We start from the raw sequence: 22,602 nt of genomic DNA, 5'->3' as shown, positions 1-22,602 counted from the left end.
ACTTTGCACACTATTCAAGTCTTATTTCTATACACAAAAAGATTGACGGCTCATTAGGAAAGGCAGTATAAATCATGCAAAGGAGAAATCTTCAGCTTCGTTTCCAATAAAAGTGACGGTGGGCACACTGACCAGAGAGACGAAGAACATGTCAACGCCTTCGCAAGCAATATCAACCAAAACTCATTATGTGCAATATGACTGGTATAGTAACATGTTCTAGAATCGGCTAAATTACCAAATGAGCATTTTAAGTAGGACCCTTTTCACAATATAATATTCTTTTCTTTTTGACCAGCGAAATTATGGTACTGGTATCGAAATTAATATCAATCTAGCTATTTTTTCCTTTGTAAAATAATACAAAAGTGATGCCAAATGTCAATATGATATCACAATGTAGCCACTGAAAAGAAAAGAACATATCATATTGTAAACTTAATCCAAATAAAAATACCAACCTGATAATTAAGGCCTTTAGGATCGGATTGTGCAGAAAATGCCGCACGTCTCTAACGACATCTCAAAAATCAACATGTCACAGTACCATCTATACAGAGCTATCGAATTCGCAGTACTCAAAGATTCGTATCAAAAAACTAGGATAAAGCTATTTATTCCAGCACAACATGAATCATTTACCAGGTTCTGCTCATAAGTGAACGAACCTGGAAACTGTCTAACTCAGGCCGATCCGATAATATAGCTGTAAATGATGCATTCTACAATACACATCACATTAGAAACAAGTCCCAACTGCAGCTCATTTCCCACCTATCTCTTTCTCCTTTGCTCTGCATATATCCTCTGCAGATTTGACAAACTTTTTTGTCATCTCTTCAATCTGAAAAAGAAAAAGGGTAGGCTGAATCATAATGTCTCATAAATTTTATCAGAAATTTTCTGATCACTTTTCACTATGCGCTACCCACTTCTTTTTCCAGCCTCTTCACATCATCTTTAGGCATTGCTGATGCTGCTTTCTTTATGGAATCTAGCGCCTGCAAAGTCGACAATGAGATGAGCAAATAAATCAATTGGTGACTCAAATAGGTTAAGTAAATGAAGAAGCATAAGCTTTTTCAGCCCCAATGTTCATTTGCTAATTGCGCATTTGTCAGGCTCAGTTCAAGGAGAGTGACAGCAGAAACAATCTTCTGGGTGTTCTGAATAATTTCAAGAAGTTACATATGACAGCAGAGGAAATAACGGACTCATTATAAAAATTAATGATCATTAAGATCAATGAATGGAAAGAAACGTGAGGACTTCAACAGCGACAATCTTTTCTCCCCTTTCTGTATTCTAGTATCAAACAAGGGACCACCTTTAACCAACTTCCATTCCCATTACCACCGAAACTAGCAGCCTAGGACCTCAATCATCATCTTGATGACTGCACATTTATCCAGAAGTTTCATAAAACGCACTGCATTCTATTAGCCTAAATCATACAATAGAATAATAAAAGAAAGAAGCATATGTTACCCAGCTGAATGCAACAGCAAGATAAATTGAAAAGAAAGCACCTAAAAGGTAAAGGCTTTCAATTGATTTTCATCCTGAACTACTTCTAGGTTCATTTAATGATAATCACAAACTTGGTATAAATAATAAATACACTGGACAAATATGTAAGTTATGTATTTTGGACTCGTTGACAGATAGAAGATGGAGGGTGTAACTGCAAATATTTTCCCTAGCAAATATGCACTGCAACACAAGCCTGTGCCATCAATCAGGGCGGTATTGTTGGTGTGCTGTATCTTATAAATCGCGAGCCAATTTCTAACACAGGTAACTGTGCTAATGACAATAAGTTAATAGCAATACTAGCAGTTCTAAAATTTTAAAGTTCCCATACCTTTTGTCGTGCTCTTCTGATACTCTGCTTAACCTCCTCAGCAGATTTTGTTACCACCTTACAGAGCGCCTACGATGACAAAAAGAACAGGATTAAAACAAACCGATGCTAGCATGAAAATCAACTGACTGGTAATATGATAAGCTTACCTCTATGTTCTCCTTGGTCAGTCTGCAAGATTTTTGTGCCAGACCACACAGGTTAGCAATCAGTTAGAACCCCAATATCTCGAAAGTGAAGCAAAGGAGAAACCCGCTTCTAAGAGATTTTAAGCAAGGAACAAAATGGAAATAGATAAATCACAGCAGTCACAACAATAAACTGCTGTAAGTTCTATTTATTCAACCCAATACCCAGCAAATTATGATTTAAAAGTATAGAACTTACGGAGGGATAGCAGCAATTAGTCGTTCACCATCAGCTTTAGGATTTAGACCTAGTGGGGATGATATGATTGCACGTTCTATTGTCTTCAAAGCCTGTGGGCAGACATAAAACTAAGCTATTCACACCACATAATCATCAGATAAAATTTCAAACCATCATTAACAATAGAAATTCAAGGCAAATGAGATAATGAAAAATTGTGTTTTGATCAAAAAATATTGTTACCAAGGGAAACTCAGTACGAAGCTTTTAGTACTGAGCAATATGCCTGAGTTCATTAAAAGCATGTATCGTAGACGGATGTACCTTCCAACATTGACTAATATAGGATCTTTAAATGTTTGCCAAACAGCAGGAAGCTTTTCAGTGATAGCTTAGTGCAAATACTAAATGATATTCTTAGGTATATCTTAATGGCATGAAATCAGGAAGGAAGACACGCGCAATGCATCTCCATGAAGATAACAAAATGATAACATCCTCATAAAAGCAAGCAAATGAAGATGCTAAGTAGCTACTAATGAAGTAGATGAAGAGACCAATAACAAACGAAGTCAATACTGCTAAATCGAATTTAATTTTGACAGCAGAAAATAAAATTACGCCAAGATAATTATCCCACGTAGCATTGTGATATAAGTAGTTTGAAACAAAACGAATCACGTGATGTAAGTAGCTTGAAACATAATTAATAGGATCTCCGATGTAGGTTCGTTGAGTAGAACTAAAGAATAAAAATATTAAATGCGCGCGCGCACACACATGCATAATATATAGGGAAGAGTTCTGGGCAAGGATATGAAGAAATGGTGGAACAAAGAAATCAATTTACTTTGCTATAAAAATGATATTTTAGCCTTAAAAAGAAGGTAATATAACCGATTAAACTGATTCAAAACGCAAATTAGCACGGACAACGCAACGATGTATTCTCATATGCCTTTTTCTTCTTTTAATGTATTCTCATATGCCTGTTTGTGAAAAAGGTCATTGCTTCTTAAACGTTTCCTTGATTCACATTGGAGTAAATGTTATAGCATTTACATTTTGAACTTCCAGTTGTATTTTCTTTTGTGAAATTATTCCAGTTTTTGTTAGTTTCTGACCCTGAATAATCCAAATATCATCATCAACACAAGATGAGAAGGAGGAAGACAAGGTTATGTAGGTGCATGCATTGAGAACTGGAGAGGATAAGATTTCAAATAATATATAGCACTACCCAACTAAAAAAAAAGAAAAAGAAAAGAAGGGAAAAAAAAAAGAAAAAAAGGAAAAAAGAAGAAGAAGATAAAAGCTCATGCAAACAATATGCAATTGAAATTTAATGAGTTGTTTCTAAGGGCTGATATTCAGGGCTTAAAACATTAAAAGAAAAGAAAAAGAAATGGAAAAAGAAAAAAGCTCATGCAAACAATATGCAATTGAAATGTAATGAGTTGTTTGTAAGGGCTGATATGCAGGGCTTCAGTTAAAGAGTCAATAAAAAGAAAGAAGTCAAAGCATCAACCTAATTGTTAAAAAGGATTTGCAGAAACTTGTCGAGATGAAGAATAAAATAACAAAGTCGGCACAGACATTTGGATTAGATACAGTTCTAGTGCATGATTTCAGTAAGAAAAACGATTAAATGAGGATTAACATCAATAGCAATTAATGCAACAATCCGATAAGTCTCCTTCATATGCTCTTGTGACTCGTGCTCACATATTTATATACTCTGTGCTCCTTACTTCTGATTATTCCCATCCAAGAAAGCTTTACCTAGTTTGTAAATATGTCAACACAGTGGTGTACATACAGCAGTAGTAACACTATTACTAGAAGACAATTAAGCAAACAACTACAGAATTTTCAAAATCTCAAAATATACAAAAAAACCCAAACATGAGTAAAAAGGTTCACTTCAGGGTTGCAAGGATTACTTACATTTGGATCATAAGGCATCACCGAGAGAGTCTGAGCATCTAGGACTGAAACAACAGCGACATGATTAAGGGACAGCTTTCCACTATTTGTCTCTACAGTAACATGATCGAGCATCCCTGCAGAAGTTAAGTAGGTAATCCCTTGAATACTAGATCATACCCAACATTATGATATAGCAGTTGACAATATACCTGCAGATGCTCTGCCAGTTCTAAGTTTAGCTAATTCCCTTGATAAAGCAGTTATTGCATCCTCCATCTGTGAAAGAGCAGTTGACTTCACAGGTCCCATGTCTGGGACAGCTTGAATCGTATCTCCATCATCCTCCTTTTCTACAAAATTGCAGCTGGGAAAACATTAGAAAAATCACTTCACCAGAACAAACTAGAGTCTCATATCTCATAAGATAGTTCAGATACCTTCCCCCAAAAAAATAAAAAATAAAAAAATTCAATTTCTTTAATTCTTGGTATTTGGTGTTAAATGGTAGTGACACTGGATTTCGATCTTCACAGTTCACTATCTTCCGAGGACAGATTGATTAGCCAAGTGAAGTGGTCAATAATTTAAATATTTAATTAGGGATTCTTCCCAAAGGTGGAAATTTTTTTATTAATCAGTAGGTGCAGGAAACATTTGTAACAGTACAGATTACAATTCTAGTTATTTTAGCTAGAGTGTTCATTTGAGACAATTTACTTGCAACAAGACATTATTACTCATACTGTGTACGATAATTTCTAGATTGTGATTAATTGCATTAAAATTTGACAAAATATAAGAGTAAGGTCACTAACAGCACATCACCACTCTGAGCAATAGCAGGGTAAGGACATATTTAGTTGGGTTCCAAAGCATATTTTCTAGAAAGCTGATGATAACTACGTACACTAATACTATAAGGCATCAACAACAATTTGACCATAAAATACGCAGTAAAGCTTACAAATCATCATTTAAGTGTTTACTTAAGGAAGATGACTTGTCCATGGTGACATGATTTATTACCTCTAGTTACTTTATATGCATACTTCACACTAAAGAAAGGAGTCTTAAGTCCTGACCCTAAGGCACACACGTTCTACACCATTCTCTTCAATTCCATTCAGCTCTTTAATTCTCTTCTGCCAACCTTGGAGGGGGTTCGCAAGAATAGTGGCCCTGCTCAACCATTTTTCTAGGGGAAAAAATGCAAGCCTACCAAAGGTCTAAAAGTTTGATGAAGCAATGAATCACATATGTCAAAGTCAGGCTAACAACAAGCTGATTTTTCATAAGTGACAAGCCAATTAAAGCTCAAGGACACCAACATGGGCAGACAATGTGGAAAATATGTCAAGGTTTTAAATATCGGTTATCAGAGATTTATCGGACGGTCAAAATCCTTATCGGATAGAAGAAATCGGGGATATATCGGGGATAAATAGTATTTATCGGAGTGATATACTGGATGATGTATGTATATAATATAATAACCAAAAAATATAATCTAACCATGCTTAATGAAATATAAACATACCAAAATGTAAATAATCATGTTTAGAAGAAGCTCGAAGGTGAGCGGAGGTGAGCTTCGAGGTCGAGGAGGCGAGCGACGTCAACGCAGATGAGCTCCGAGGTCAGGGAGGCAATTGACGTCGGCAGAGTTGAGCTGCAAGGTCGGGGAGGCAATCGACGTCAGTGGAGTTGAGCTGCGAGGTCAGGGAGGCGAGCGATGTTAGTGGAGGTGAGATTCGAGATCGGGGAGGCGAGCGACATTGGCAGAGGTGAGCTTTGAGGTTAGGGAGGCGAGCGACGTCAGCGGACGTGAGCTTCGAGGTCGGGGAGGCGAGTAACGAGGTCAACGAAGTTAGAGGGGAACAGAGATCTTGAGCTCGATGGAGTTCGAAGAGGCTCGTAGGCTCGAAGAACAGTCACACAGAGAGGGAGAGAGATTCACGAAGGATTAGGGCTGAACTTGAAGTTAGAAACTTCATTTTATTGTCAAAAGTGGGTCGGGTCGGGTTTAAGAAGTAACAGCCCATTACCCAACAATTCAACTCAAAACTCACGTCGATAAAACCGATATTTTCAACCTCCCTTATCGGCTGATAAGTGCCTTTATCGTCGATAACTCGCCGATAAACCCATAAAAATGATAACCATTTAAAAATCCTACTTATCCTAGCGGAAAGCTCCTAAATCCGATAACTCGACGATAATATCGAATTTTTGGTCGATATTTAAAACCATGGATTCTATCTTAGTAAGCTGCCTGCCTAATCATATTTCAATGGCATTTTTTAATGTTTTTTCTAAACAAAGGGCACAACAAGGAATTGACACTACTACTTCCATATAGTGGCGGATCCAGAAAAGCTTTCTTAGGGGCGTGGACAACAAGTAACTATTTACCAAGAGAGAAAATATGATGGCTTAGTTGCACTTAAATACCCTATAGTTTCACCTAATTTTCACATATATACCGCCAGTTTATATTTGGTTGCACTTAAAACCCTAAAGTTTCCAAAAGTTACACTTTAATATCCATCCTCAGTTATACAAACGTGAGAATTTGCCCTCGAAAACTCTCACGAAGACACTCACATATGAATTTCAGAGCACTGTTAACTCCTAATATTTTTTAAATTTATTGTTAAATCTATCAAAATTCTAATTTAAAAATTAAAATACAACTAGGGTAAGATTAAAATAGGTTTTTGATAGATTAAACTATAGTTTAACAAAGAGTTGAAATATTATAAAATTAGCATGTGAGCGTCACATGAGAATTTCCAGTAAATTCTCAACCAAGGGTATTGAAGAGCAAAATTTAGAAATTCTAAAATAATTAAGTACAGTAAAATACAATTTAGGGTATGGTATTTAATTGAAATTAAGCCTAAATTCAAATGCGTACCTAATTATTAAGTGATTACAAACAATGGTTGGGGTGCAAATATTTCAAACCTTTTCTTCTTTTTTTTGGGAGAGGAGGAGGGGGGGGGCATTGGAATTATAATTTGAGAAGACTCAATAGTAAAGTGATTAGCGGTGCAACTGCACCCCTAAGCATCTACTTGCATCCACCCCGGCTTCCACTGATATTGATAGATTCAACCTGTTTTGGGAGAATATTTTGCTGAAAATGTTTTCTTCTATTCTAACCTTTGTGGATGGTTTCACTTGTTCACTACCGATTCTTTAGACTGGATGAGGTGCATCATCCTTCATAACACTTCATATAGAGTAGGACCTGCGAGAAGTCTTGAGAATTATGTTGCTAACTCTCAAGATATATTGCTACTTATTGTCTTCCTTTTTTTGAGTCGTATTAATTTTACCCTATTGCAGATGGTTTCATCTTATACATGCATGTTAAATTATGGAGATAGTTGAAGAGCAGGAGAGAACTGTATTTGCTTTGTGGATCAGTCACAGAAGCGGGTAGGAGATGAGGTGACGCGTTGATTCAGCATGATAAAAAAATCCAACATTGACTCGAATGACGGCTTTGAACTAAAGATCTTCCATCGAGTTGCTTTAAAACTGGGCTTTGCATCTTCAAGAGCAGTTCTAAATGAGAAATGAGCCCTCAAAAGATTGACTAAAGGAGCACGGATTGAGGAAGACATGCCGAAAGAAACTGTTGTGACAATTTTGCATCATCTAATGAGAAAATATTCTAAGCTTTTCAAGAAGTGATATAGCTGATGATACCGGTTCGCAGGGATCATGTCCATGCTCTCCCAGCCACTCTTACGAAACAAATTGCCTGGTCTTTCAGAAACAAATATCTTAACTAAGTTATTTTGGTTTTAAGCAAAATGTGATACTTGAGATTTTAGAAAACAGTGAACATGTCCGATTTTACTCTGTTTTCTCTATTTTGTCTGTCAAAAAGTTCCCATGAATATAATACTTGCACGACCAACAATTCTTTATGGATCATCATAGATTTATAATGTTGGGTAATTAAGAAATAACATGCACAAAAAATGATTATGGCCGAAATGACAATGTTATGGTGAACATGGAGATATACAGTACGGGATACTAATTAGATTGTTGAAAATCCATGGAGTTAAAGTGAGATCAAATCGTAACCAATCAGAATTGAACAGAATAAACACACATAAAGAACAAAGCCAAGAACTTTGCTTTACAGTTCAATTCAATTAAAATTCACATAAAGAGGAGAAAAGTGGTAAATTTCTTACTCGATTTCTTTCCTTTAGCAAAACCTCTTCGATTCACGAAGAAGAATGGATCACATCGAAGGCCATCAGAACCTCGTCGATATCCAAACAAAGGCGCTTCAGATGTCGATCGATCGGAGATGAGATAAGACAAGTGCGAGAGATTACTGAAATGGCGCGGGGATCGAAGGTAGAGAAGCATTCGAGAGGAGAGAGCACCGCGTCTGATGCAAATCGCCATTTTTCTAGGGTTTAGGGCTTATTAGGGTTTAGAGATGAAAGAAAATGGAGGTAATTTAAATCCCAGAGCAGGTAACGGTACGGGTTCGGGTCTGAGTAACTTTTGGACCCGCTATCGTACCGTTGAGGGTCCATTTTTAAGCGATAAGATTCGTTACCAAAATATAGAAAAACCCCTCCTCAAAATTTCATAGCAATGGCGTCTTGGGATGCGAGCTCGAGCGCCGTCATCTACCGTCCTTCGCTCCGTCGGCGGACTCCGACTCCGTTAGGGCGTTCCAAGCTACTGCTACTTGTTTCAAGGTCCTTCTCAGATTTTAGGTCAGTATATTATTATTATTGTTATTATGACTTCCATTCTAGGTCATTGGGGTCTAAAGTCGAGATTTTTTCAATGAATAACTGTAATTTTAAATAGATTTTGTTGCCACTGTGAATTTGTGTTTTCTGTAATTGTTGGGTTAAAGCAAATGGCTTTATGACCCAAAGTTTTACGGAAATGGACATTTGTAAGGTAGGCTTTTCGACCTATTAGAGCTCGTGAACATGTAAATCTAATCCTTATGAGAAAATGGGACGCTTTTGATACAAATTTCCCTAGCCAGAGAAAGAACTGAAAGTGCTCAAAACCATAAGCATCAAGCATTGTCCCAATGGACATATGTAAGTTATCCACCGATCTTTTATGATGAAAAGCATCCTTGATCAGAATCATCTTGCCGATGCGAGAAAATTGATGTTTTTTTTATTTCCATTTTTTTCTAAAGGCATGTTCGGTTGATAGGAAGTATCAGAAGTAAAAAGTAAATCAAATCTATTACTTCTAAAATTATGAAGTAGAAGTAGCGAAAGTACTATCTTTTTTGTTTGTTTCATAAAATTTTGGAAGCAGAGAAAGTAGCGTTTCTTCCACGTTAATAATTTTTTTTGTTTGGTAGCAATTATAAATATTGTTATTAAGGGAGAAAGAAGATCTATCAGGATTTTATTTAGAATAAGAGAATGTCTATGAGATAACAAAATTGATTTTATTCTTAAATTGACTCAATTTTAGCTGCTCCTAAGCTACTTCCAACCCATAATGGGAGGAAAATGATTCAAGAAGTAGAGATGACACGTAGGCGTCACGTCAGCTTTTAAGAAATTACCGACAGTAGCTTTTTCAGAGAAACAAACATAACTTTCTTCTCAAAAGTAGGAAAAATATTCCCTACCTATTTTATTTCAGCTACTTCATAGCTACTTCTGTACAAAAAACATGCCCTAAGTACGTCAAATCCTTGGAACATTAATTTCCTTTAAAGGGACTTTTGTTTTGACATTAGGAACTATTTTGCATGACTCGAATAGTATCATACTCTGTGGACAACGATAGGGAATTTAGTCCAGGCTTGTTCATTGGATTTCGATGTGTCATCTGTCCCCTTTCTTGAGAAATCTTACATTGGGTGGATTGTGGGTTGCTCTAACTTTCATAACTTTTTTAAGTTGTGTGATCAATAAGGTAGTTCATCGAAAGATAATGTTTGGCCTTCTAGGTTATAAAGAGTGCCTCCGCTCTTACTCATGGTTTAACTTTCTGTACCTTTGTAGGGGTTTGGAAAAATCAACATTGATCATAAATTTGGTCGAGCTCTTCGTGGATCCATATCAATTTTTGTGTCAGGGTTGAATCACCTTTAGCGGGAAAATGTATAAATTAGAAAACAAGAATATTGGTCTAATCCTCGACAAAAAATCCTTAACATGAATAGTATATTGTCAAGCAACATTCAAAGCTCTATCCATTATTTTAAATATCCCCGAATAGGCGATATATTGGCTAATCTATCCTTTTATAACGCTTGCCGCAAAAGGATATAGTCTAGACTCTCAATATCTTTTGCCATTTTTTGGTAATTCTTAGGCGATATATCCTCGACATTGTCGGTATATCAGCTGGTATATTGGCCAATATGCCCTTTTATATGGCTTGTTGCTAAACAATATAGTTTCGAAAATTTTCTTCAATGTTTTAAGCAAAAACCAGACCAATGAAGTCCTTTTAGCAAACTTTAGTAGAGTCTTTTCCCTAAGTAGGTTTCTACAATTGGCCGGTGATCCTAAACATATATTATTTATATTTTTATATGTTTAGATTTTATTATGTATGTTTATATTACAATTTAAGACATTAAATTATGTATATGCACACCATTTGATATGACATTCCGATATTTACTCATATCCTCGATATTTTCTCGGTATGTGCAATCCGATATGGATTTAGGTTGTTTGATATTTCCCCAAATTGATATATGAATTAGGGGTTTTTTCTAGAAACCACTTTCAATTTATACTTTAACCACCTTTAAAGTGGGGTTTTATTACCATCAACCACCTCCCAATCAAATTTTCCACCAAAAATCCAAACTTACACTTTAAAAACTCACATTCAAGGCACAATGAATCACTTGTTTAATGTTTAAATCTTGTTAGGATGCAGCTCACATACTTTGAACTTGAAATCTTTAAGCATATTTTTGGTTTTCTAGTGAAAATTTGACTGGGTGGTGGTTTATTGCAATGAAAATCATTTTTAAAGACGATTTATGTATAACTGAAATTGAAAGTGGTTTCCATATAATTACCCTGTTTCTAAGGTAGTTTCTAGGTGAAACCCTATAAATTAAAACATCGGCTCTATCAGTCTACTTTTTGATTTATGAATCAAACCGTATCTAGACAAGTTGCTTCTTCTTCTTCTTCTTCTTCTTCTTTGTAATAAGGAATACCTCAAGCAATTAACATATGCACTTTTTGCATTCTCCAACACGATACTACTATTATGTCTATGTTTTATATGTGAATGCTCTACTCTGAACATATGCTAGAAGTTGTTCTGGTTGATTGTATTCATTTTATTTGGGTGGTGTCAATCACGTGGTGCTATGTGGCCTGTTAGGATATACATCAACAAGAACGTCTCGAACGGAGACGCAATACACATAATAAAGGCACAAAATCAATCACAGTACTCACAGATATACGTGGTTCACTCATTCGGAGCTACTCCACGGTACAACGACGACGCCCAATTCTTTTATATCCTAAAAAAATTGATCAAAGAGAACATCCTCTCTTAATCAAGATACACTCCAAGAATTCTCACAAACTCTCTTTATGTTTTCTCTCTTACTCTTTTATAAGAGAAGTTGTTTTTGGGATGAGTTTTTCTTAAGAGTATAGGGTCTTATTTATAGTGTTTGGGAAAATACTACGCACTAATAAAATATATTAGTAGGACCCGTCACTAATAATATTTTATTGGTGGGACCCGCCACTATTTAAATTCCTCAACATTTATGGCTTATAATTTCCTCGTGGGGCCCGTCTTTTTGTTTTATCAGGCAAACTTTTGGTTTGCTTTATTAGGCTAGCAATTGGGGAGCGTTCCGAGAAGCCGTCTGATTCAAATAAGGTGTTTCTGATGGAGAACTTGATGGAGGTCTTGAAGGCGCTATATGAGAAGCCGTCTGCTTCAAATAAGGTGTTCTTGATGAAGAAGCTATTTAACTTAAAGATGCAGTAAGGAGCTCGTGTGACGGACTTCTTGAACGAATTTCAGGCTGTGGTGCTGCAGTAGATCTCAAGTTCGGCAATAAGATCAAAGCTCTTTTGTTACTTTCTTGTCTACCAGATTCATGGGAGAATATGGTGATGACGGTGAGCAATGCTAATGGCAATGACAAGATGAAGCTCGACACAGTGATTGGAGTAATTTTGGAGCTGAGGCCTCTAGCAGTGGGAGTGCTCTGCATGTCGAGGCACGCGAGCGTACGCAGAAGAAGGGTAGGGAACGACGAGACTAATCAAAATCAGAAGTGCTTCAGATACGGAAAGAATGGTCACTTTCTACGGGACTGCAGAGTTTCTGTTCCAGCATCAGTAGGGGATGATCGGGCTAACGGTGCAGCCAATCTCATGCACAAGACGAATTCAGATACACTTCTCCTATCCTAGTAGACAAAAGCAATGCATAGATCGTCGACTCTGACGTATCTTTCCATGCAACCTCACAACAAAAGCTGCTTTCATCGGGACATCGTATCTTGACGACGATTAATCTTGTAAGGTTTCCGAAAAGGAAAATTGTACCCTCAAGATGGAGGGCAGAACCACCTTGACGTTGAATGACGTTCAGCATGTACCGGATCTCAAACAAAATCTTATATCAGTCGGACAACTGACTGACTCCGGTTACAGAGTATCCTTCGAGCAGAGAAGCTGGAAGGTGTCCGAGGGTGCCCTGGTGGTGGCACACGACAAACGCGAGTGGTCTCTTTACATCTCTAACGAGAAGATCGATCACTTGCTTGCCGCAGGACAAGCATCACCATCATCATCCGTCGACTGCATGACTTGGCATCGACGACTTGGCCACATGAGCGAGAAGATACAGATTATGGCCGCCGGAGAGAGGCTTCCGGGTCTGAACAAGATCGATCTGACTTTCTGTAAGGACTGCATCTTAGGCAAACAAAAGAAGACGAGCTTCAATAAAACCGAACCGACTCCAAAACTACAGAAATTGGAATTGGTGCACACCGACGTGTGGGGACCTGCACAAATCCCATCTATTGAAAATTCTTTTTACTTTGTCACTTTTATTGATGATGCTACTAGAAAATTATGGGTGTTTTTCTTAAAGCATAAGTCAGATGTTTTCATCATCTTCAAGAAGTGGATTGCATGTGTGGAGAACGAAATAGGTAATAAGCTGAAGTGCCTAAAGTCTGATAATGAAGGCGAGTATTACAGTCAGGAGTTCGAGAACTTCTGCTCGTTTCATGGGATTAGGAGACTGAAGACCATCTCAGGCACACCTTAGCACAACGGAATGGCGAAGCACATGAATTGCACTATCTTAGAGCGCGTCAGAAGTATAAAGATTCACTCAGAATTGTCCAAGAGTTTTTGGGCCGAAGCTGTCAATACTGCTGCATATTTAATCAATCGCGGACCATCCGCAGCTCTTAATTATAGGATACCTGAGGAGGCTTGGACCAGAAAGAAGCTGAAGCTAAAGCACTTACGAGTATTTGGTTGTGACGCCTATGTTATGACCAATTCTGCAGACCGATCAAAGCTTAATCAAAAGTCAAAGAAGCTCTCTTTCATCGGGTATGGAGGAGATGAGTATGGGTATCGTTTTTGGGATCACGATGCGCGCAAGGTGGTAAGTAATCGTGACATCGTGTTTCATGAGAATGCGGTGTACAAGACCAAAGAGGTGAGTGGGAGTCAGCTATCTTCCCCTCTTTTCCCAGATATTGCTGACAGTGAGGACGACGATGAGATACCAATAAGCATAGAAGACGGAGACCAAGAGAACGTGCCGGATGCACAGCAGCAGGATTCAGCGGAGTTGCCAATCGCAATTCGCAAAGTTCCAAGAAATCTGAGGGTGCTAAAGAGGTACATTTTTACCATGAATTATCTTCTCCTAACTGGCAGTGGTGATTTAGAGAGTTATGAGGAGATACAGCCAGTGTTCTAAAAAACGGTCTGGGCGGTCGCCTAGGCGCCCGCCTAGGCGGAGGCGGTGCTCAGGGCGTGCAGAAATGCCCTGAGCGGCCACGTTTAGGCGCTGGAAGCGCCTAGGCGGCCGCCCAAGGCTAAACGGGCCGCTTAAGCGGCCCGCCTCACTATTTCAAAAAAAAAACGTCGGCTCTTCACCCGTAACCAAAACCCGTAACCCAAAACGCAAAAAAAAGAAGAAGAAAACTAACCCTAATATCACTCTCTCCACGCCGCCAGTCTTCAATCTCATCTTCAATCCCGTCGAGCTCGTCTTCAATCCCGTCGAGCTCGTCTTCAACCGGGATCTGGTCTTCGATCTCGTCGAGCTCGTCTTCGATCTTGCCTGGGAGCTCGTCTTCGAGTTCAAGCTCAACTTTCGAGCTCGTTTTCGAGTTCATCTTCGAGTTTGTCTTCAAGTTCGTCTTCGAATTGGTCTTCACTCTTCAAGTTCGTCTTCGAAACTGCCTGGGAGCTTCGTCTTCGACTGGGAGCTTCGTCTACGAGTTCGTCTTCAACTGGGAGCTTCTTATTCAAGTTCGTCTTCATCTCCTCTGTAAGTAAAAGACTAAAGACGCTTAGCACAGATAACTTTGGATATTTTGGATTTCCCCCTTTTTATTATTTGCACAGATAACTTTGGATTTGTATTACACAACTTCATGTTTAAACCTCGTAAACATGTACAGATTATGCAAGATTATGCAACATTAACGATGTTTTCACACATTAATCCACTTTTATTAAATGTTAACTTAATATATTTATATTATATTAAGTTTAATTGTTTAAGTTTAAACTGTAAATCTCAGAATTTTGAAAGAGAAAGTAAATATGTAATCATGGGGCTGTTTAATTGTTTAAGTTTAATTTTAAGTTCATTTTAAGTTTATAAGTAATTCTTGTTGTTCAAGGTTGTTCAAAGTTTAATTGTTCAAAGATTACATTTGTCCAAAGATTACAACTGCATTTGTTCAAAGATTACAACTGCATTTGTTCAAAGATTACAAGTTTACAACTGTACATGGATCACCGCATTCACCTTGTAGTGATAGTTGCAGCAATAACGAATGAAGTTGCTGTTTTTGACCTACAAAATAGAACAATAATAAGTTTGGATATCATATGTGTTGGTATTTTTGTATTTATACAATGTTGATTGAGTATATATATATATATATCTCTTCAAGTATCACAATTAAAAAAAGAAAAGAAAAAAACCGCCCAGAAACCGCTTAGGCGCCCGCCTAGGCGTCTAAGCGCTGGGCGCCAAGTCCGGCGCCTAGGAGCGCCTAGCGTTTAATGTAACATTGGATACAGCAGACCGACAAAGCTCGGGGCAAGTGGGAGTCTGTCATGGAGGAAAAAATAAAATCCTTAATGAAGAATGAGACTTGGGAGCTCGTAAAGCTTCCAAGAGGGTGAAAGACTCTTCACAATCGGTGGATTTATCGGGTCAAGGATGAAGCCGATGGACGGAGACGCTACAAGGCTAGGTTTGTAATGAAGGGCTATGAGCAGAAAGTAGGGATAGACTATTCTGACGTTTTCGCTCATGTCGTCAAGTTGACCATGATCCGGACTATGCTGAGCATTGTGGCAGTTCGAGATCTCCATCTAGAACAGGTGGATGTGAAGACGACATTCCTTCGTGGAGATTTGGAGGAAGAGATCTATATGCATCAACCAGTGGGTTTCGAGGAATGAGGCAGGGATGGCCTCGTGTGTCGCCTGCGCAAGAGCTTGTATGGCCTGAAGCAAGCTTTGCGACAGTGGTACATGAAGTTCGAGAACTTTATGGAGGAGAACGGTTTTCTCAAATGCGACATAGACCACTACTGCTTCATCAAGAGATATGGTGAATCCTATGTGATACTCTTGATTTATGTTGATGACATGCTGATTATCGGGCTCGACTTGGCCCGTATTGAAGAACTCAAGGGGCGTCTCTCCGAGTGCTTCGAGATGAAGGATCTGGGTCTAGCAAATCAGATTCTTGGCATAAGGATCATCAGAGACAGATCAACACGGAGACTGAGGTTATCTCAGAAGGCCTATATTGAGAAGATTCTTAAAAAGTTTGGCATGAAGTAAGTTAAACCAGTGAGCTTGCCGTTTGCAAGCCATTTCAAACTATCAAAGACCCAAGCACTAGAGACTACTGAAGAGCATGAGTTTATGGCCAACATATCATACGCATCTGTCGTTGAGAGTTTGATGTATGCGATGGTGTGCACGATGCCAGATATTACACAAGGAGTGGGAGTTGTAAGCCGTTTCATGAGCAATCTAGAGAAACAACACTAGAGTGTGGTCAAGTGGCTTCTACGCTACTTGAGAAGCTCGTCCGACCGTTGTCTTGAGTTCTTGAGTATGACGGGGCAGATTTGCAGCTAGAGGGCTTTTGTGATGCAGACCATGCCGGGGACATAGACTTGAGGAGGAGTACGAGCGGCTACATCTTCATCTTGGATGGTGGAGCGATAAGTTGGAAATCGAAGCTACAGGATACTGTGGCTTTGTCGACAACCGAAGCGGAGTACGTGTCTGCAGCAGAAGCAACAAAGGAGTTGCTATGGTTGAAAGCTTTTTTTCTCGAGCTTGGGTAAGCTTTAAGAAATATTTCATCCACTGCGACACTCAGAGTGTCATTTACTTGTCAGAGAACGACACATTCCATGCTCGGACCAAGCATGTTGACGTGAAGCACCATACCATATGGAGATGACAAAGCAGGAACGAGTTCAAGCTTGTGAAGATTGATACGAGATACAATCCAGTCGATATGCTGACCAAACCAGTTTCACTTGAGAAGGTGAGGCTGTGTGCAGCCTCATATGGCCTCCGTTGAGAATGTTGAAGGTCGTGCAAGACACCAAAGATACAAGATATTTGTATGATGCAACTAAGAATGATGTGAAGATATGATTGATACTCAATCAAATCTTTAAGTAGAAGATTGTTAGCTTAATAAAACAAACCAAAAGTTTGCCTAATAAAACAAAAAGGTAGGCCCCACGAGGAAATTATCAGCCGTAAACGTTGAGGATTTTAATTGGTGGCGGGTCCCACCAATAAAATATTATAAGTGGCGGGTCCTACTAATATATTTTATTAGTGTATAGTGTTTTCCCAAATACTATAAATAGGGTCCTAAAGTCTTAAGGAAAACTCATCCCGGAAACAACTCCTCTTGTAGAAGAGTAAGAGAGAAAACATAGAGAGAGTTTGTGAGAATTCTTGGACTGTATCTTGATCAAGAGAGGGTGTTCTCTTTGATCAATTCTTTTAGGATATAAAAGAATTGGGCGTCGTCGTTACACCGTGGAGTAGCTCCGAAGGAGTGAACCACGTATATTTGTGAGTACTGTGATTGATTTTGTGTCTTTATTCTGTATATTGCGTCTTCGCTCGAGGCGTTCTTGTTGGTGTATATCCTAACATGACCACTTTCTTCAGTCTTATCAGACTTCTTCAAACTCATTAGACTGATTTTAGTGCGTATACCCTTGTAGCTGTAAAATCGTTTAAGAAAAGAATAATAATACACATACTACACAACATTCAACTTCAACTGACTATGAGCATTGCTTTTGGTTACACAGGATTAAAGTTCCTCAGCAGTTTGTGATCTGCAGAGCAAAAGCTGTGAGTATGTTTCTCCTTTTCTTCCTATCAACATGACATATATCTCTCATCTTACGAGAAATCCTGTAATAAAAAGATTGTATTGATTTTCTCAAAATAGTGGTTTCATTATCTATATATGTGACATGCAAACAGATGACTTTGGAGCGACCGGAAGTCGCAACATCACTACGGTTCCCTCTAGCTTGTTGGTTGCAGAAAGGGAAGAGGCAAAAGCAGTACTATCATTGTTCCTAAGGAAGCAAGGATTTAGCTATGCCGTAGCAGCAAGGACGATCAACAAATCTGATGGCTTCATCGATCACCTCATATCGAAGCTCCACACCATCCATAAATCACGATATCTAGTAGGTTCGAATTCCAAATCACATAATTAACTTTGCTTAAATTTCACACAAAAACCCTTAGTTTTATGGGCTTTTGCAACCCCCCCCCCCCCCCCCCTCTCAACCCAATATATAAAAAAGAAATCACAGAATCCCACTGAACTGGTCTCAACCTAAGTGACAACAGTTACTGTAATTCGCTATGTACTCCGCATGTGACAACTGCTGGACAATTTTGCCCTGTCTACTAAATAAAAATTGGTGTACCCTTTTTGGGTAGCCAAAAGTAAAAAAAGTAAAATTAAAAAAAAAATTAGTTTAGACTTTTTACTCTACCCGCTGTTGCCGAATGCCATTTATGAGAATTTCAAATAGTTCAGGGGTGGTTAGTATGATTTGGAAAGGAGATCTTCTATGATTTACACAGTTTAGCGGATGTTGTGCAAAAACCCCTCAACATCAGAAGTTTGTGAAATTTACCCAATAACATTTCCCTATTCAAACTATCCAGTTCAAATACTAACCTCGTCATGCTATTTCCATCACACAGGAAGAGAGCTTACCACCCTTGAAATCAGAAATGCTCTTGTTCCCTATCTTGAATCCCTCCTTGAGGAACACGGAGATATTTTCATAGACATTGTGGAAAATTTCCCAAATCCCCCGGGAACGATCGAAAGACCCCCTCCAACACTGCCAACAGCAAGCAATAATGTAACCTCCAAGAAAGAAAGAGCTCTTGCTCGGGTAATTCAGCAAAGCCCTGAGGGCCTCTTTCAACCCTCAGTTCTTTATCTCATGGACCTTGGTTTAGACCTTGATCGGATCAAAGGTATTGTCCGAAGGTTCCCAGCTTTCGCTTACTACAATCTTGATAAAAAAATTAAGCCTGTAGTTGAATTTCTCCTTGAACTTGGTGTGCCCCGTTCTGATATATCAACCATCCTGCATAAAAGGCCTCAGCTTTGTGGTATCAGCCTCTCGGAGAACCTGAAGCCCACAATGACTTACTTGGAGAACTTCGGAGTTGATAAAAGCCAGTGGGCTAAGGTGATATACCGATTTCCTGCACTCGTAACTTATAGCAGACAGAAATTGAAGGCATCAGTGGATTATCTTACTGAACTTGGCATTTCAAAGGAGAACATTGGAAAGATCTTGACTCGGTGCCCGCACATTATAAGCTATAGTGTAGATGTTAAGCTGAGACCAACTGTTGAATACTTTGAATCGATCGGTATTGATGCTTCTTCATTAATGCATCGGTGCCCACAAACATTTGGTTTGAGCATCGAGGCGAATTTGAAACCCGTCACAGAGTTTTTCTTGGAGAGGGGATACAGTATTGATGAGATTGGAACCATGGTTTCAAGGTATGGAGCTCTTTATACTTTTAGTTTGAAGGATAATTTGATACCAAAATGGGATTATTTCTTGACCATGGTATATCCACGATCTGAGCTTGTTAAGTTTCCTCAGTACTTTGGTTATAGTTTAGAGAAGAGGATCAAGTATCGGTGGTCTCGAGTTAGGGAAACTGGGGTCAGTTTGGTTTTAAACCAGGTGTTATCAACTTCAGAAAAGGAGTTTGAAAAGGTGTTGGAGAGGAAACTGGGGAATATGTTGGATGTTCCAGTTGCAGAAGGGAAGGAAACTGTTGCAGATCTTGAAAAATCCGAGCAATAGTTAATGTCTTGTAAATTATGCTCCTGTTGCGTACAAAAAATTGTACTGTATTAATATTTGAGGTTCATTCTCCCTCAATATGCAGTTGTTTGCAGCATTTTGTAGAGTAATACAAGGCCATATGTGAGTACTGAGAATCAATGTTGCAAAAGCTGTGCTACATAACTCGAAAATTTGAGTTACTTATGTTAAGCAACTGATATGTGCCCCTTGAAATGATTGTGATACTTCATAGTAGCATGTGCCACGATACACATTGGAGACTTGTATAGCAACATGTGTTTCTAGCATTTTGGTTTTGGTTTATGAACCTGTCGGTCACTGTGACATCCTACTCCCTAATTCCTCTCCGTCGATAAGGACTCCCCTTTCAGTTCTCCGATATAAACACCGTTCTCTTCTTCCCCACCGTCGAGCTCCTCTTCCTCTACTGACACCCTTTTTTCTTCCTCGTCATTGATGGCATTGTCACCCGATGCCACAAGGATGCGACTTACCTTCTGTATCTCCTTTATTGAGCTTCCCTTCCTCATTGAATTCCCTTTTGTCCTCTCCCTCAACAATGACATTGTCACCGATGTTGCGAGAATGCTGACTCTTCTTTCTCTTCTCTCCCTCTGTCGAGCTCGTTTTCCATCACTAAGTCCCTTACTCCTCTAGACGCTGATATGTTGTAATGGTTTTTCAGACTATGTTTTGCTGAAAATTTTAGATCTTTTACTTTCTGAAACAATGTTCATATTTTTTAGATTTTTTGTGAATATTTTTCTAGTTAGCAAAAAAAAAATGTAACTTACATTATGTTTTATACTATATACGCTTTAACCGAACGAAAGGCCGAGCACTACATTATAATGGTATCGTTTTTTTTTTTGACAGTGCTGGCAATTATGTGTTGCCTCTAAGTACGATCTTGTGCTGCTGAAATTATTTCTGCATTGCCCGAATTATTACTCTCTAGTTTTACTTTTCAATATTAACACGTAACTGGATTTTTTTCTAAAACTCTTTTGCCTTAGAGGTTCATTCGTATGACAAAATCTCAATTTCTATGAGGTTAGAAAGATTAAAAAAAAAAGTTCACTTAGAGGGTTCATGAGCAAAAATAAAACTAAAGGCGTAGTGAGTTCAAAACAATACTAAAGCAGTCTATCAGCAATCGATTTCATTTTAAACAAAGTTTGATAAATCAAACTAATGGATATACATCTTGTTAAATTCATATTTTTTTAACCAAAAGAGTAAAGTTATCATTTATATCTATTATCTATTGCCAGTTGATAATCATATTTTATTACAATTTTATACCCTCATTATCTATTTTATATGATTAAATATGCCACTAATAATTATTTTTATCTTTTAATTGCAGGTTAATGAAGAATAAATCTCAAACTCTCATCTCTCAACAAAAACCCATTGATTAAATGAAGAAATAAAGCAAAGAAGCACATTGGAAAATCAATTTCCAAATTATCCAAAAGCCCAGAATGAAGTCGTGTAGCCTGTAGAAGCCGGAGAAAATCAAAAATCCAATATGAAAAGAAACCATATTCAAAATGGTTGGCCATAAAGAAACGACGATATCTCCTAATCCGGAAGGCGGAATTTAACATATAATATATGAAAATCGCCTATCTCGACGAGACGAAGCTATCCGTGAAATTAGAATTTGGAAATAATGGATGGCATCGATACCTGTATCGATGTTTGCATCGATACCAGATTACTGTAGCGCACGTTAATGGCTGATTTTGCTTATCTTGGGGCTCAAGTTTGATCCAATGGCTCTCATTCACTGATGTTTACTATAAATAGGGGTAGAGAGTGAGGGGTTAGAGGTGTGAAAATTTTTGTAACTCCTTTTGGAGAGGAGGGCTACTCTTAATTGAGAAGGCCTTCCAAAATTGTAACTTTTTGTTGCAATTAATAATAATAATTTTTTCACCACTTTAAATTTTTCTCTTCTTCTCTTTGTTGGATGATGAAGATGAAGATGAAGATGGAGAATTATTTTGAAGGTTTGCATTTCTTTCTTTTTCTTTTTTATTGCTTATTAGTTTAGATTTATTTCTATGCATGTAGTTAGATTTTATTTTCTTGTTAAATAGCCAAGAGGCTAGAACCCTCTTGCCTTAGATTTATTTCATGCTTATAGAGTAGATTTATTTTCTTGCATTTAATTCTTGTAATTTTATTTTGTAGTTTAGATTTTGCAATTTATTTTGTAGTTAGATTTTAATTTCTTATACTATTCACCTTGAGGCTAGAACCCTCTTGGGTTTAGTTTTTCTTTTTTATTTATTTTTATTTTGTTTGATTCGCCTTTAGGCTAGAACCCTCTAGGGAATCACCCTTTTCTAAGAAGTGGGTTCAATTTTAGATTATCCATATCTATAATTGAATCCACCATCTTTAACTTCTTGCATTTTCTTTTATTTTTGAATTTTGTTCTTCATTCTTGATTTTTTATTTGTTTCTTGATTTTATTCATTTTTTCCTTCTCACCTTATTGATCATACTCATTCTTTTTCAAATCCACTCTCACTTACACTTTGCATCTATTTACACACCATTTTCACTCTCTCAATCTCTTCACAATCACATTCACTTTTCACTCCTATTTGTCACGCACACGAAATAAGAACCAATTTTATATTTTCTCCTACAAAACACCTTCCTCGTGGGATCGATATCTTAAATACTATAACTTGACACGGTTGTGCACTTGCAACCTTTTTGGTACATGTTTATACCGCACCACCGGTATTTTAAAAAACCCCAC

General features: G+C 38.0%; 2 protein-coding genes across 2 annotated transcripts; one reads left to right on the top strand and one right to left on the bottom strand.

Moving 5' to 3' along the window:
• On the bottom strand, positions 429–8,637 carry LOC109830543 (ribosome-recycling factor). The gene is made up of 8 exons (XM_020397825.1): positions 8,380–8,637; positions 4,372–4,512; positions 4,181–4,296; positions 2,252–2,343; positions 2,014–2,035; positions 1,865–1,933; positions 933–1,001; positions 429–844 (listed from the first exon to the last, which is right to left on the bottom strand). Exons 1-8 carry the CDS (start codon positions 8,597–8,599, stop codon positions 764–766), a joined length of 810 nt encoding a protein of 269 aa, XP_020253414.1. The 5' UTR covers positions 8,600–8,637; the 3' UTR covers positions 429–763.
• On the top strand, positions 8,748–19,914 carry LOC109830542 (transcription termination factor MTERF5, chloroplastic). Its single transcript, XM_020397824.1, has 4 exons — positions 8,748–8,919; positions 17,763–17,809; positions 17,941–18,156; positions 18,682–19,914. The coding sequence occupies exons 1-4, from the start codon at positions 8,795–8,797 to the stop codon at positions 19,815–19,817; spliced, it is 1,524 nt and encodes a 507-aa protein (XP_020253413.1). The 5' UTR covers positions 8,748–8,794; the 3' UTR covers positions 19,818–19,914.

Source organism: Asparagus officinalis, chromosome 2 (genome assembly GCF_001876935.1).
Source record: "Asparagus officinalis chromosome 2, Aspof.V1, whole genome shotgun sequence".
Classification (NCBI taxonomy): domain Eukaryota; kingdom Viridiplantae; phylum Streptophyta; class Magnoliopsida; order Asparagales; family Asparagaceae; genus Asparagus; species Asparagus officinalis.
Note: the sequence above shows the minus strand (reverse complement) of the source record. Positions and strands in the feature narration are given on the sequence as shown.

Coding starts and splice junctions, on each gene's coding strand:
- LOC109830543 (XM_020397825.1), bottom strand. CDS start 8,599: ATGGCGATTTGCATCAGACGCGGTGCTCTCTCCTCTCGAATGCTTCTC. Junction 4,513..8,379: donor TGCTAAAGGAAAGAAATCGA/GTAAGAAATTTA, acceptor GCAATTTTGTAG/AAAAGGAGGATGATGGAGAT. Junction 845..932: donor TGAAGAGGCTGGAAAAAGAA/GTGGGTAGCGCA, acceptor TTTCTTTTTCAG/ATTGAAGAGATGACAAAAAA.
- LOC109830542 (XM_020397824.1), top strand. CDS start 8,795: ATGGCGTCTTGGGATGCGAGCTCGAGCGCCGTCATCTACCGTCCTTCG. Junction 8,920..17,762: donor AGGTCCTTCTCAGATTTTAG/GTCAGTATATTA, acceptor TTGGTTACACAG/GATTAAAGTTCCTCAGCAGT. Junction 18,157..18,681: donor TAAATCACGATATCTAGTAG/GTTCGAATTCCA, acceptor TCCATCACACAG/GAAGAGAGCTTACCACCCTT.